At 35.5% G+C, this 14,585-nt stretch overlaps 1 protein-coding gene across 2 annotated transcripts in view; it reads left to right on the top strand.

Annotated features, from left to right (window-relative positions):
• ACADL (acyl-CoA dehydrogenase long chain) overlaps positions 1 to 8,523 on the top strand; it is a 41,400-nt gene extending 32,877 nt beyond the window's left edge. For both annotated transcript variants that reach the window (XM_045078695.1, XM_004767025.3), the window contains 2 exons: positions 1,527 to 1,613; positions 7,346 to 8,523. In XM_045078695.1, the coding sequence (XP_044934630.1) occupies positions 1,527 to 1,613; positions 7,346 to 7,439 (181 nt within the window). In that variant the 3' untranslated portion in view covers positions 7,440 to 8,523. The remainder of the gene's footprint in view (positions 1 to 1,526; positions 1,614 to 7,345) is intronic.
• The last annotated feature ends 6,062 nt before the right edge of the window (positions 8,524 to 14,585 follow it).

Raw genomic sequence — 14,585 nt, 5'->3', positions numbered from 1 at the left:
GTTTAAATCAGATTCTGGAAATGGGTTTGGTTTCCTGTTTTAAAAACAAACATTCCCACATCTCATTAGCCCAAAAATAACTAGAAAAAAATTCCTGTCATTATTCATTAACTTGTGTTCAGTTCAATCAGAAATAGAATGAGGAAATATGCAGGATAGCTCTTTATGTAATAATTCCAAAATAATAAAACTGCCAGGTTGAAGTTGATGTGAAATTACTAGGAACTTGTACTTTGGGGGGGACATTGGACATTTACGCTTATAGCAAGTTCTTTGACCAGTTGAAAAAAGTGTAAAATATTTTTAGATAATTTTAGAAAAGGAGATATTCAGGTAGCTATTGACCTTACTGATCTTTGAAAACACTAAGTTTAAAGACATACTGTTACTTCACATTGAAGCAGAGGAAGCAACTAGTTATAACCCAGTAAATATTTCACTAAAATACAAAAATGTATAGAATTCCAAACATGGCTGCCCCCCTGAGCCCTACCTGTTAATCATTATATTGCTGCTCTTATATTAGGAACATCCTCACCTGTCCTGTGACTTGAGTTAAAAATTATTTTAAATGAGAAAATGTGGTTATGCTTACTTTTACTTTATGTTTTCCACTATTGAAAAATAGATAGAGCTCTTGGCTGGCTCAGTCAGTAGAGCATGTGACTCTTGATCTCAGGGTCATGAGTTCAAGTCCCATGTTGTGGGCAGGCATTACTTTAAGAGGAAAAAAATAAAGAAAATACATTGAAAAGCATTTTGAACTTATGTTTTTATCTTAAGATGAATAAAATCTCCATCAGTTACCTTATGAATTTTAATGGTAGTTAAAATTATTATGATAGATCAAGAATATTTCTCAAGTATTTCAGATACTTTGGGAATAATAATACCCAAATAATCTTTAGCAAGTTTCCTATATGATGGTGTGTACCTTAATAGTAGTCTTCACACTTAGGTTTTTACTTTTACTTTCAGGTTATTTCTGAAAATCCCTAAAAAATTTTTTCACAGTTACTGAAATTCAGTATTGTAACCTTCAGAATAAAATAAATTCAGAATTGTAAATTCAGAATTGTAACCTTCAGGTAGAATTGATGTCTTTGGAGAAAAAGACATATTACAAGGCAAAATGAAATAGAGGGGCTGTATAACTATTTAGTTACTTGGATCAGACAAAGAATCTAAATTAATTAGACCAAAATCAGGTTTTTACTTTGTCCTTTTCAGGCCTAAAGTAGCCAAAACCTAATAGTCTATGTGTTCCACATTTATTTCTAGCCTTACCAAAAACCCAGCCAGAACTAACTGGTGAACAAAATATTCATTATGTGAAAATTGTCCAGAGTTTTATTTCATACATAATTTATGTCAATCTTCTCTGGTTGGCTAATATGTCTAATTGTAATTGTTTGATAAATGTATGTATTTAAACAGTCAGAAGTAATTTGTTTTCCTGATTGTGAAGCACTTTGTGAAAATCCGTTTCAAATGTTCCTATTTTGCTTTTTATTTCGGTCATCTAGGGCATCTGAGTTACAAAACCGTGTGGCTTATGACTGTGTCCAGCTCCATGGAGGTTGGGGATACATGTGGGAGTACCCAATTGCAAAGTGAGTATGGTGTAAAGAAAAAGGAAATTTTCTTTACCGTACTTTCTACACTGAGTGTAGAGGAAAAAGATGTGAAATCTTTGTGTTTGTCATCTGACTACAGAGTGTGTTCAAGCAGATGAAACAGCTTCATGTTATCAGCTTGCTACTAGGATTTTATCTTTTTTAAAGAAAGCACACAGAATAGTAAAGTATGGCTTTATTTGAATCATTATACAGAAGGATTAATATCACTTTCTTTATGGTCGAATGATACTGTATTTTATTGGTTAACTATAATTATACAGGTTATTTTGACTCTTTTACTATGACAATAAATGCTGCAACAGAACACCTTTAAACATTAGTCTTAGATACATGTGTTTTTAATTACAACAGGACAGAATTCCAAAAGTAGTATTGCTAGTTCAAAAGTATACATATTTTTAATTTTAATACATTGCCAGATTATTTTCTCTAGTTAGTTGCAACTCATACCCAAATGAAAAAAGTTTGAGGACAGCTTATCTTCTTAAACTGTGAATGTTATTGTTTTTTAAAACTTATGCTGATGTAACAGGTAGAAAATAGATTATTATTCTTCCTTTAATTTGCATTGACTATTAATTATTTTAGTTTCCTGTGGTAAGAATATTTAACATCGTATCTACCCTCTTCACAAATTTTTAAGTGCTCTATACTGAACAGGTAACTATAGTACAACATGGCACTACAGACCTCTGAAGCCTACTCATCTTGCTCAGCTGAAACTTTAAGCCCATTGATTAATAACTCCCCATTATCCCCTTCTTTTGTTCCTGGCAACCATCATTCTTCTGTGATTCTATGAATTTGGCTATTTTAGATACCTCATAGAGGTGGAATCACATAGTATCTGTCTTTCTGTGACTGGCTTAATTCACTTAACAGAATGTTCAAGTCCATCCAAGTTGTCGCCTATTGTAGAATTTCCTTCCGGTTTAAGGTTAAATACTATTCCATTCCATTTTCTTTATGCACTCATCTGTGCATAGACATTAGGCTGTTTCCACATCTTGGCTATTGTGAATAATAACTGCAATGAACTTGTGAATGCTAATATCGCTTGGAGGGCCTGATTTCAATTCTTTGCAATAAATACCTAGAAGTGGGATTTTTAAAAAATCATATGGTAGTTCTTTTCTTTTTTTTTAAGAAATTTTTAAAGGTTTTTATTTATTCATTTAACAGAGAGAGAGAATACAAGCAGGTAGAGCAGCAGGCAGAGTGGGAGGGAGAAGCAAGCTGTGTGCTGAGCCAGGAGCTGATCCCAGGATCCTGGAATCACAACCTGAGCCGAAGGGAGTTGCTTTATGAACTGAGCCACCCAGGTGTCCCAGTAGTTCTATTTAATTCTTTGAGGAGCCTCCATACTGTTTTCCACAGTAGCTGCCCCATTTTGTATTCCCTCCAACAGTGTGCAGGGTTCCAATTTCTCCACATTCTTTTAAACACCTGTTTTCCTTTGTTTTTTTGTTAATAGCCATCCTCACAGGTGTGAGGTGATATCTCATTGTGGTTTTGATTTGCGTTTGCCTGATGATTGGTGACAGTGAGCATTTTTTCATATACCTGTCAGTTATTTATGTCTTCTTTTAAAATACCACTTTTTATTTTCATTTTGTTTTTTAAAGATTTTACTTATTTATTTTAGTGTTCACGTGTTCTCATTCTCTCTCTCTCTCTCACACACACACAAATGGCAGGGCAGGGACAGAGAAAGAGAGAATCTCAAGTTAGCATGAGCCAGATACTGGGCTTCATCTCATGACCCTGAGATCATGACCTGAGCTGAAACCAAGAGTCAGATATTCAACTGCTGAACCATCCAGGCATCCCTAAAATATAACTTTTTAGAACTAAAAAAAAATTGGCACTTCAGAAAAAAACAAATATGAAAAGGCTTAAGTTTTCATATCTTAAATATTTAATTATTCATTTTGCTCTAGAAAATTTTCTCTTATTTAGCAAAATTTTCAGTTTATAAAACTTTCTCAAGGACATTTCCTTTTTTCTTTTTTTTTTTTTAATTTTATTTATTTATTTATTTGACAGAGAGAGATCACAAGCAGGCAGAGAGGCAGGCAGAGAAAGAGAGAGAGAGAGAGGGAAGCAGGCTCCCTGCCGAGCAGAGAGCCTGACGTGGGACTCGATCCCAGGACCCTCAAGATCATGACCTGAGCCGAAGACAGGGGCTCAACCCACTGAGCCACCCAGGTGCCCTCAAGGACATTTTATAACTGAAACTGGAAAGAAGTCCAGTTGAGTTCTGGATCTGAGAATGTGAATGCTATGGGCTTCTAAAACCTTTTTCTCTTCTAATTTTAATCTAAATACAGACTATCTGAAGAGGAAAACTATCAAACTAGTATTCAGACTGACTTTCAAATTTATTGTTTTGGAAAACATAATTGAAAACATTTGATATATTTATGGTCTTTAATAAGGAAAATTAAACATTTTAGTTAAGTTACATTAAGAACAGAAGCTCCAGCGTTGATATAATCTACTAATTTTCTGTAGCTATTGGGGCAGTTCAGAAGCTTTAATCACAGGGTATGTATAATTTATGACCCTTTATAAAAACTCAGCATCAGCAATGGCTTTTCTTTTCTACATTCCCAAGAATGTAGATATGAAGTAGCTAAATCATAGGTATACATATACACATACATTCATATATATACACTCATATATATGTATATGTATGTCTATATCTTGATCTAGATATAGATACAATTTTTTTTTGTTAATCCCTGGACTTGGATTTTGGTATATCCTTCCAGAACTATTTCAAATGAGCCTTAATCAAAAGCAGATTTATTTTTTTATCTTTGTATAGTCATGAAATCAGAAATAAACACTGAGTTCTGCTAGCACAAATTAAACCATCATTGGAATTTTTTTGTGCATTTTCATGTTTTACTCACACTATTAATGCATCTTATTCACAATATTCCCAATGGTAAGAAAGTAAGACCATAATGCATATCTATATTCTTCTACTTGACTGTGCCATTACAACTTCTGCTGGAAATGTAGACACGTATTTGCTCAGTGTTTGTCTAGTCTAGTTCAGGTTCCAAAGAGGGCATATGAGGTGAAGACGAGTCCCCCATCCACATGGCCCAAGATCAGAGTGCAGAGTAAGTCTTGCTCTCTGTTTTTTAAGAGGCCATTCCTTCAGGTCAGTAGCAAGCAAATACTGTAGCTTGATGGCTTACTTGAAATGCCTGGTTTCAATTTGAGAGACTTATATTTCCTTTTAGGAATACTAATCCCTTTCTTGGCTGGTTTGTTACTTCAAAGATAGTATGAACTTTTAAACTAGACTGCTATTTCTCTTCCCCAAAGACATGAGGAAAGAACTTTTCATAAGTTAGGAAGAAAGAACAGTAGATAATATCAAAAAGCTGATTAGACACATTAGGCAGTATGTGGTTGCAGGGCACAGACTTTGATTTGAGGGGAAAAAATCATTCTAATTGTGTTTCTTATATCCTTGGATTAAGCTGTTTTATTGTATGTGTATGTGTTTTGAGTTTTGTTTGGGGTTGTTTATTTTGCTTTTTTGTTTTGTCACTTTTTTTTATTTGTTTATTTTTAAATAACTGGTCGTAAGCATGTGAACTTGTTTCAATCTTACTCATTAGGCTTGGGGTCTGTGAGAAGTGAGGCATGTTGAGCTATGCCATTTCAAGACTCCTCTGCACTGCTGGGGAGAATAGCCTGAGATACAGAGCTTCATCACTGTGTGGTGAAACATTCCTTCTGCTGCCCTTCTCTGTTAATTTTAGTTGATGACTCAATTTAATTAGTAATCTATAAAAGGTCTACTGATCTCTGTCTTTACCTTGCTCCATTGGAACTTCCTTAATGTGGAAATAAAAAAAAGCCCAGTCTGAAAATTTCTAAAAACATTGCTGAAGTAGGCTGAAATGCTAGGTAGGCTCTCTACATGCAAGTGCTGGGTTTTGTGGGCAACCATGGAAGCTGTCCAAAAGAAAAAATATATTTGAAAATGCAAATGTCTTCATATTTCAAGTTTCATCAAAAAGTAGGTATTGAGACTCTAAAATTCCTTTCTAATATACTAAATCAGTAAATATTTACGGAGTGCTCACTGTTTGCAAGGTACCATGATAAAGAGAGTCCAGAATTGGTCATGTTCCTAGAGAACTGGCACATTTAGTTTGTCTCAGGTGTTAAATTAAAAACAAAAAACAAGGGGCGCCTGGGTGGCTCAGTGGGTTAAGCCGCTGCCTTCGGCTCAGGTCATGATCTCAGGGTCCTGGGATCGAGGCCCGCATTGGGCTCTCTGCTCAGCAGGGAGCCTGCTTCCCTCTCTCTCTCTCTGCCTGCCTCTCCATCTACTTGTGATTTCTCTCTGTCAAATAAATAAATAAAATCTTTAAAAAAAAAAAAAAACAAAAAACAAGGACGCCTGGGTGACTTCATCGGTTAAGTGGCTGCCTTGGACTCAGGTCCTAGGATCCGGGGGTCCTAGGATGGAGCCCTGCCTCAGGCTCCCTGCTCTGAGGGGAGAACCTTCTTCTCACACTCCTTCTGCACCCCACCATGCTCTTGCTTGCTCTCTCTCTCTCAAATAAATAAAATTTTTAAAATAAATAAGAACAAAAGAATTCTATGCTTGAAAAAAAAAATGCCATTGAATTTGTCTGCTAGGAAAGTCCAAAGCTTATAACTAGTCCTGCATGCCCAGACCAATGAAAATATTGTGAAATAATAAAAATGATACTTGCCACAGTGGCAAGATACTTACATTCTCATTCCAGCCTGCCAAGTATGTTATGTGACCAATAAATAGCAGCCATTAATTAGTACATGTATAACTGCTCTGTACCACAGTTCCTTTACGTGCAAAACTATAGTAATATTTATCCTCCAGTATAAAGGTTATTTATCCTGCCAGTATAAAGGTTAAAGGATATGAGAGGATAAAGTTGGAGGATAAAATGAGATGAGAATAGGTAGAAACAAGTATACAGTATCATGGTTGCTATCATTCCCATTAAAAGTGAATTCCTCATAATGTTTTTTCTTTTTTCCTCTTTTTCTTTTTTTTTTTTGTGACAGTAGACTTAGGCACTCAGTATTTTAATCTCATACATTACTGGAGTGAGTGACTATTAACCATTTCTAGAAAATAAGTTACTTGTTAACTTTGTGGGAAGTAATCTTTTCTAAAGCATCAATTTATACTCCTGATACAGCTTTGGTGGTGGGAATCTAAAGAGATATTAGGAAATAGATACATTCTTTTCTCTTTTGTTTCTTATAAAACCAGTAGATTTCAACATTTTTAAGGGAACATTAAAGATAACAAGAAATTAAGACATTCTGTCCATTCTAAACCTGACATAGCCTTTTTTAGAATGCTATTATATGGGCTAAGTTTTACAAAATTAAATCAAATGAAGCATACGAATAAATGTTATTTTGAAATTATAATCTCATCAAGCAAACTAAAACAAAGCTATACAGATGATCAGTATCTTAATAGACTTTTCTAATTATACAAACCTAGGTTGAATGACGTGGTGAACAAAAAAAGGAATTTATAAAGAACTTTGTTATTTGGATTTCATTAAATAAACACTTTAAAGTAACTAATAGTTATGAGTTGATAAGACAAAACTTGTAATTTCCAATGTCTTTTCTTTACTCATTCAGTCATCTTCTGATTTATTTAGAGCTTATGTGGATGCCCGAGTTCAGACAATCTATGGTGGTACCAACGAAATAATGAAGGAGCTGATTGCAAGAGAGATCATCCATGACAAGTAGATGTCTGCCCACATCCTGGAATCCTATTACAACTAATCTGGTTTTAAATCTACTCAAGATGAAATGCAACCTGGCAAGGGAGGAAATGCTAAACATGTTTTTATATGCTCTCTCTATAGGAAGAGAAATCAAATATGAAATTAATACAGTAGTAGGAAAAACTTTGAATTCGAAGATTCTGAAATTCTCCAGCACAAGGTTTAACTTTTCATTTTTTACATAGCTAAAAGGCAACCATCTTCTGACTCTAGAAACCTTGGTCTTTGGTTCTCCCTGAAATTCTAAAAGCATAATTGCTTTCAAATTGGGGGATCAACAGTTATGTTACTATTACTGCTTATAGTAACATTAATAATAGTTAACAGCACATTGACTTTGAAAGGGAAGGATAAATATACAATGTAAATGCTTTCTACCACCCTATCCTAACTAACCCTGTTTTTAAGCAGTGGCATCATTTCTTCAGACAAAAGCTTCTGCAGGGTCCCTGATGAATGAAGAGTAGCCTTGGTGGAAGCAGGATCTTTCTGCCTTGCTGCCTTGGAACTGCTAGGACTCAAGCTGAGCATTTGCCCAGCCCCACCCAACTAGCGAATGTGGTCAGTTCTCCCATTTACCACCTGGGATTTCAGCAGATTTCATCCCAGTTTCATTTATAGGCAAACACAGACCAACTCGTCATCCTTTAGTTTCAATATATTGGTATACTTTATAGGTATCGAAACAGTGACTTTTATTTTCAGCCAAACTGAAAAATATGATGGCAAATGAAACTGGCAAGATCTCTGCTAATAAGTGCATAAACAAATAAGTTGCAACAAATAAAGGAGGAAGTACATCAATAAACAAGAAAATTTCAAGTCATGATAAATACAATAATAAAGTAATCATTTAAAATGGAAAATGAGGGAGCACTTGGCTGGCTGGTGCACTCCACAGACCATACAACCCTTGCTTTTGGGGCTGTGAGTTTAAGCCCCATGTTGGGTATGGAGATTACTTAAAAATAAGATCTTTAGGGGCACCTGGGTGGCTTAGTGGGTTAAGCCTCTGCCTTCGGCTCCAGCCCTGGTCTCAGGGTCCTGGGATCAAGCCCCACATCAGGTTCTCTGCTCAGTGGCAAGCCTGCTTTTCCCCTCTCTGCCTGCTTCTCTGCCTACTTGTGATCTCTCTCTGTCAAATAAATAAATAAATCTTTAAAAAAAAATTTTTTTTAAGTGAATAAGATGGGAAAGTGAAACATTTGATTTGATACTTAAAAGTAATTATTAGCCAAAAACAAGCCATGTCATCCATGAAACAATGAATAAAGATACTTTTAAAGGAAACAAATAGAGGTATAAACTTTGAAAACGTAAACATTTTATTTGGTGCTGTTGGTATTAAACACTATTTTTTAAATGCAACCATTACAACTGGGTAGAGCAGAGGGAAAAGAAAATACCTTAATGTCGTTCTTCCCTAGAATTCTGCACCTTTGATTTGCTCTTGGGTAGAAGTTTGGATGATTGCTGCCTGGAGTTCTTGTTCATATGCATTAAATGCCATGCAAAATGGGTTTAAAATAAATTTCTATTAGATTACAGTATTCCTGGTTTTCTTCTCCCCCCATTACCAGGAAACCAATATAGGATTAAACTGACTGACCCGGAGCCTCTCAGCCCCTTTTCCTTCCTTTCTCAGTCTTACGGAAACTTTATTTTGGGAGCATACACATAAAAAGTACATTGGCATAGTAGGAAAAGCCTACTATGTGGATGGAGAGGGACAGTGCTGGATTTGAATAATGACTCTACTTCACAGGAGCCCTTGGATCTTGGGCAAGTTCTTTTAATGTCTCAGGATTCTTTCAGGTGCAAATGACAAAAGAAAACTTTATTCGTACTATTGTGAGCACAAACTTGTGTGTGCCAGCTTAAAAGGATTGTGGGGGGGCAGTAGGGTGGCTCAGTCAGTTAAGTGCCCAACTCTCGATTTTGGCTCAGGTCATGACCTCTGTCAGGGTCATGAGATTGAGTCCCCAATCCATGCTGGGCACGGAGCCTGCTGAAGATTCTCTACCTCCTCCTCCCCACTGGCCAAAAATAAAGATAAAAGGATTGTGGAGTAGTTCAACAATCTAAAGAACTATAGGAAAGAGGGTACCAGAGGCTTGATTTGGGGCTTAGCCAGCACTTAAACCGTAACCATGTATTTTGTTCTTATTTCTATTTTTATTATTATTATTATTTTTTTTTTTTGCAAATAGGTTTAATGGACCCTGTAGAGAAATTTCATTGCACAGTCTGTTAAAATGACCTTGGGCTTCTCTGGGCCTACAGCCTTCAGCACAATGTCATTATAAGGTAGAGGAAAGGTGCATTATGATTGACAATCTCATCAGGAATACACAGACAGGGGGAGGCGGTTCCTGAAGCGAGAGTAGTTTTATCAAAAGCAAAGGAACAGAAAAGTCTGCTGGGAAGACCTAAATCATACACACACAAAGCTATAACAGTCCACTAGAGCTAGGAATAGGTTTCGGTAATTTATAGATCACAGAGAGTGAAAGGATTTCTAAGATATTTTCTTGGCATAGTGTCTAGGATGTTTTCTATCTCCTAGACTTATTTATTTTGTTTTGCCAACTTCTCTCTTCTTTGGAGACCCTAAAGAGGCATGTGTTGTATCATGGGCTTAAAGCTGAAAGCAAAAAAAAAAAAAAAAAAAAAAAAAGTGGGGAGGGATTCAGAATGTGTTTCCTAGCCTTTGATTTCGTTTTCATTTCTTAAATAGCTAATCTTTGTGTTTTGCTTGTGTGACTTTGATTGTCCTCATGTCTATCACGCTGTGCTAAGTGCTCAAGAAATGATAAATAATAATAATGCTCAAAAGAACAGACTGGACCAACACAGCAAGAGAGCTACACTGTGTAAATAATTAATGAGAATCAAAAAGCCTGAGTAATTTTGTTTTTTAGCTGAGGTTTTTAGAATCATAATTATTGCTCTAAAATTTTCACTCTTTATTTCTTTGATGGAGTCATTGAAAATGGTAATAGATAAAAGAGACTGTCTTAATATGCTATTTTAAAATCTAGCTGTAAATCTTTACTAATCTAGTAATTTTAGGAGTTTATTGCTCAAGGTGTAAGATTTCTAGGAGGCATTTTTTCCTTGGGTCAGTATTATTTTTGGCACACACAGCATTTATTTATTTAGAGTCACTGGAAAGATTTGACATTGAGATGGAAACCAATCATATCTACTGCTTTATAATAAATGTGGAAAGGAAGTTCTACTCTGTTTTTGAAATCTCATTTCCCATTTCTAAGAAAAATTGCAGAAAACTTCAAACGTATTCAAAAATAGTAAAGATCATAACATGAACCACTAGCTTCAACATTTGCCAATGTATCTCCCCCACTTGTTTTTCTCAATTATTTTAAAGCAAATCCCAGCTTAATCTTGTTTCACCATACGTGTATTTCTCAGAATACATATCTAAATGATGATTTTTTAAAATAACCACACGTCCATCATCATAATTTAAAAACAAATTTAACTTACACTTCCAAATTGACATTAAAGTTTTCTTGGTTGTATCAAGAATGCCTCTTCTAGTTGGTTTGCTCAAATCAGGATCCAAACAAGGTCCACAAATTGCATTTTTTTTTTTTTTGGTCTCTTAAATCTCTTATTTTGTAACTGTTCTCCCTTCTCTCTTTTTTCTTCCTTTATAAATTTTATTTTTAAATTAACATACAGGAAACATAACTGGTTTTGATATACATACATAGAGTAAAATTGCCTTTTTTGGTTCTCTGAATTTAGCATGTAAATAGATTCATGGAACCCCCACCAAAATCAGGATACAGAACCGTTCCATTACCCGCCTCCCAGAAATACCTTGCGCCCTTCATAGTCACACCTTCTCCCTACCTCTACCCCCAATCTGTTCTGTTATTCCAGTTTTGTTGTTTCAAGACTGTCATATAAATGTATTCGTACAGTATGTAACTCCTTGAGAATGGCTTCATTTTCTTAGCAAGATGAATTTAAGATTTATTCATGTTGTGGGAATAGGGTGTTCCTTGTTTTAGTGCTAAATGCCATGTCACTGTATGAATATACTGCCGTTTGTTCATTCATTCACTTGCTTAAGGACATTTTGGTTGCTGAGATTAAATACCCAGGAAATGAATTGTAAGGTCATGAAGGTAAATGTATGTTGAACTTTCTAGGAAATGCTGAGCTGTTTTTCCAGAATACCTGAACCATTTTGTTTTCCATCAGCAGTGCAAGAGTTCCAATTGCTCTGCATCTTGTCTAGCACTGTATTTTTTATTTCAGTCATTCTAATGTGCAGCTAGTGGTGTTGCCTTCTGGTTTTAATTGGCATTTCCCTAATGCCTCATGATATTGAACAGCTTTTCAAGTGCTTAATTTCCTTCCACATATCTTCTTTGGTGAAGCTTCTACCCAGATCTTTTGCCCATTTTTTAGTTGCATTGCTTGTTCTTCTCAAGCTTTAAGAGTTCTTTATACATTCTGATACTGTCAAGCACAAGGCAAAGCCAGGCTGTAAAGAAGCCAGTAAAGAAGCAATGAGCCCTTTTTTGACTCAGTTTGCTGCTTACATAGCATGAAAAGATGAGTAGTTTAAAGGTACCAGCTCTTTGTGGCCTTTGTATGGGATGGCACTGAAATGTAAGAGGCCAAGTGACGGTAGCAGGGATGATGAGACACTCTGTCGCTGAGGATTCCATTCCATGCCGCTGCTAATCACTTTTATAGCTGTATGTGTGCCTTAATGCTAGGGAGGCAGAAGAGCCTCATACCCCCTAAGAATCCTGAAACTATGAGTAACGGTTCATGACAGCCTCCCGGGTAGATAGGGAAGCCAGTGAGAAATGGTCTTGTAGCAGCACCTCTTCAGTCTCCCATGCTCTCATGTTCCAGGAGGACCACAGGGCATCCTGTCAAAGATTCAGCTGCTGTTCAAGACTTGCCTGTGTGGCCTATGTGGCAACATGCAAGGTGGTCAGGCTCTGGCTCTTCCCCAGTAGATACAAGTCCTTCGTCAGATATGTGATCTGTAAATATTTACTCCCTATTTGTAGTCCTGAAATGGGTTTCATAGTGCCAAAGCTTTTAATTTTGATGAATTCAAATTGATAAATTTTTTCTTCTGTGAATCGTGAATTTGGTATAATCTCTAAAAACTTTTTGCTCAAATTCAAGTCATAAAGATTTTTTCCTATTTTCTTCCAAGAATTTTGTCCTTTATATTTTTCATTTAGGGGTATCTGGGTGGCTCAGTCAGTTAAGGGTCCAACTCGATCTCAGCTCAGGTCTTGATCTCCAGGTCATAAGTTCTAACCCCACACTGAGCTCCATGCTGGGTGTGGAGCCTACTTAAACTACAAAAACCAATGTATTGTTCATTTAGATCTATGTTTCATTTAGTAATTTTTTTATAAAGTATGAGACTTTTGTCAAGGTGCATTTTTTTTTTTTTTTATTGTAGATGTCTGATTCTGCCAGTACCACTTGCGGAAAAGAATATTTTCATTGACTAACCTTTGTACTTTTGTAAAAAAATCAAACCATATTTGTGTGGCTTTATTTCTGGACTCTATTCTGTTTCATTGATCTATATATCTCCTTCTTTGCCTTAGAGTGGCTTTATGGAAAGTCTTAAAATCAGATAATGGGATTCCTCTAATTTTATTCTTCTTTTTCAAAATTGTTTGGCTATTCTAAGCCTTTTCCCATTCCATACAAATTTTTGAGTCAACTTTATATCTACAAAATATCCTGGTAAGGTTTTGATTGGAGTTACAGTAAATCTGTTGATCACTTTGGAGGGATTTGCCATTTTTACTATGTTGAATCTTCCAATTCATGAATGGGAACAACAATTTATTTAGATCTTCTTCGATTTATTACTTCAGCATTCGGTAGTTTTCAACATAGAGATCCTGTATGTGTTCATTATATTTACAATTTCTTTTTTCTTTCTTTTCTTAGGGGGTGGCAGCTACTATAAGATTGATGTTTAATTCTGGCTTGCAGTTTTTCGTGTTTTCGTTTTAAAGAGAGAGGAGGCAGGGAGGCAAAGGGAGAGGGAGAATGTTCAGCTAGGCATGAGCCTGACGTGAGGCTCCAGCTCAGGATGCTGAAATCGTGACCTAAGCTGAAACCAAGAACATAAACGCCTGAGCCATCCAGACACTCTGGTTTACAGTTTTTAATTGCCAATATAATTATTGTTTATTGACCTTGCTTCCTATGATCTGCTAAAGTCATCTGTAAATTCTAGGGTTTTTTTGTTTGTTTGTTTGTATTTTGGGTTTTTTTGTAGATTCCTTGGAATTTTCTACAAAGGCAATAATGTCATCCACGAATAGGGACAGTCTTATTTCTTTTTAGCTGTAAAGAAAAAGAGAAAGACAATTTCTGTATGTCTGTCTCTCTCTTTCTTCCTTTCTTTATTTTTTCCTTCTCTTTTCTTTTTCTTTCTTTTTTTCTTTTCTCTGACTTTTTTCTTCTTTCTTCCTCCCTCCCTCCATTCCTACCTTTTTTTTTTTCTTATTGTACTTACGAAGACTTCCACTACATTATTGCATAGGAATTGTGAAAATGGACCTTCTTGTTTATTTCTGATCTTAGAGGGAAAGCATTCAAGCTTTCACATTAAATAAGGTTTTAAGTAACCTTTTAGTAGATACCCTTGATCAGGTTTAAGTGATTCTACTGTATTCCTAATCTGATGAGAGTTTTTACCATTAATGGATGTCGAATTCTGTCAAATGCTTTTATACATCATTTGATGTGATCATCTGGTTTTTCTTCTTTGAATTATTAATATTATGGATTACATTGATTGTATTTTGAGTTTTGAACCAAACTTCTATTTCTAGGATAAACCCCATATGGTCATTTTGTATTACGATTTTTACATTGCTTTGTACTATTTGGTATAATTTACTGGGAATTTTTGCCTCTATCTTCATTAGGAACATTTAGCTGTAATTTTCTTTTCTTGAACTGTCTTTGCCTGGTTTTATTATGGTAATGCTAACCTTGAAAAATGAGTTGGGAATTATTTCTTTTTCCTCCATGCTATTAATTTGTTAGAAGAAATGTAGTCATTTGTTTTGTA

The sequence above is a fragment of the Mustela putorius genome, unplaced genomic scaffold (genome assembly GCF_011764305.1).
Source record: "Mustela putorius furo isolate JIRA1106 unplaced genomic scaffold, ASM1176430v1.1 tig00000275_pilon_pilon_pilon, whole genome shotgun sequence".
Classification (NCBI taxonomy): Eukaryota; Metazoa; Chordata; class Mammalia; order Carnivora; family Mustelidae; genus Mustela; species Mustela putorius.
The sequence above is the reverse complement of the archived record's forward strand: the minus strand, read 5'-3'. Positions and strand labels throughout refer to the sequence as shown.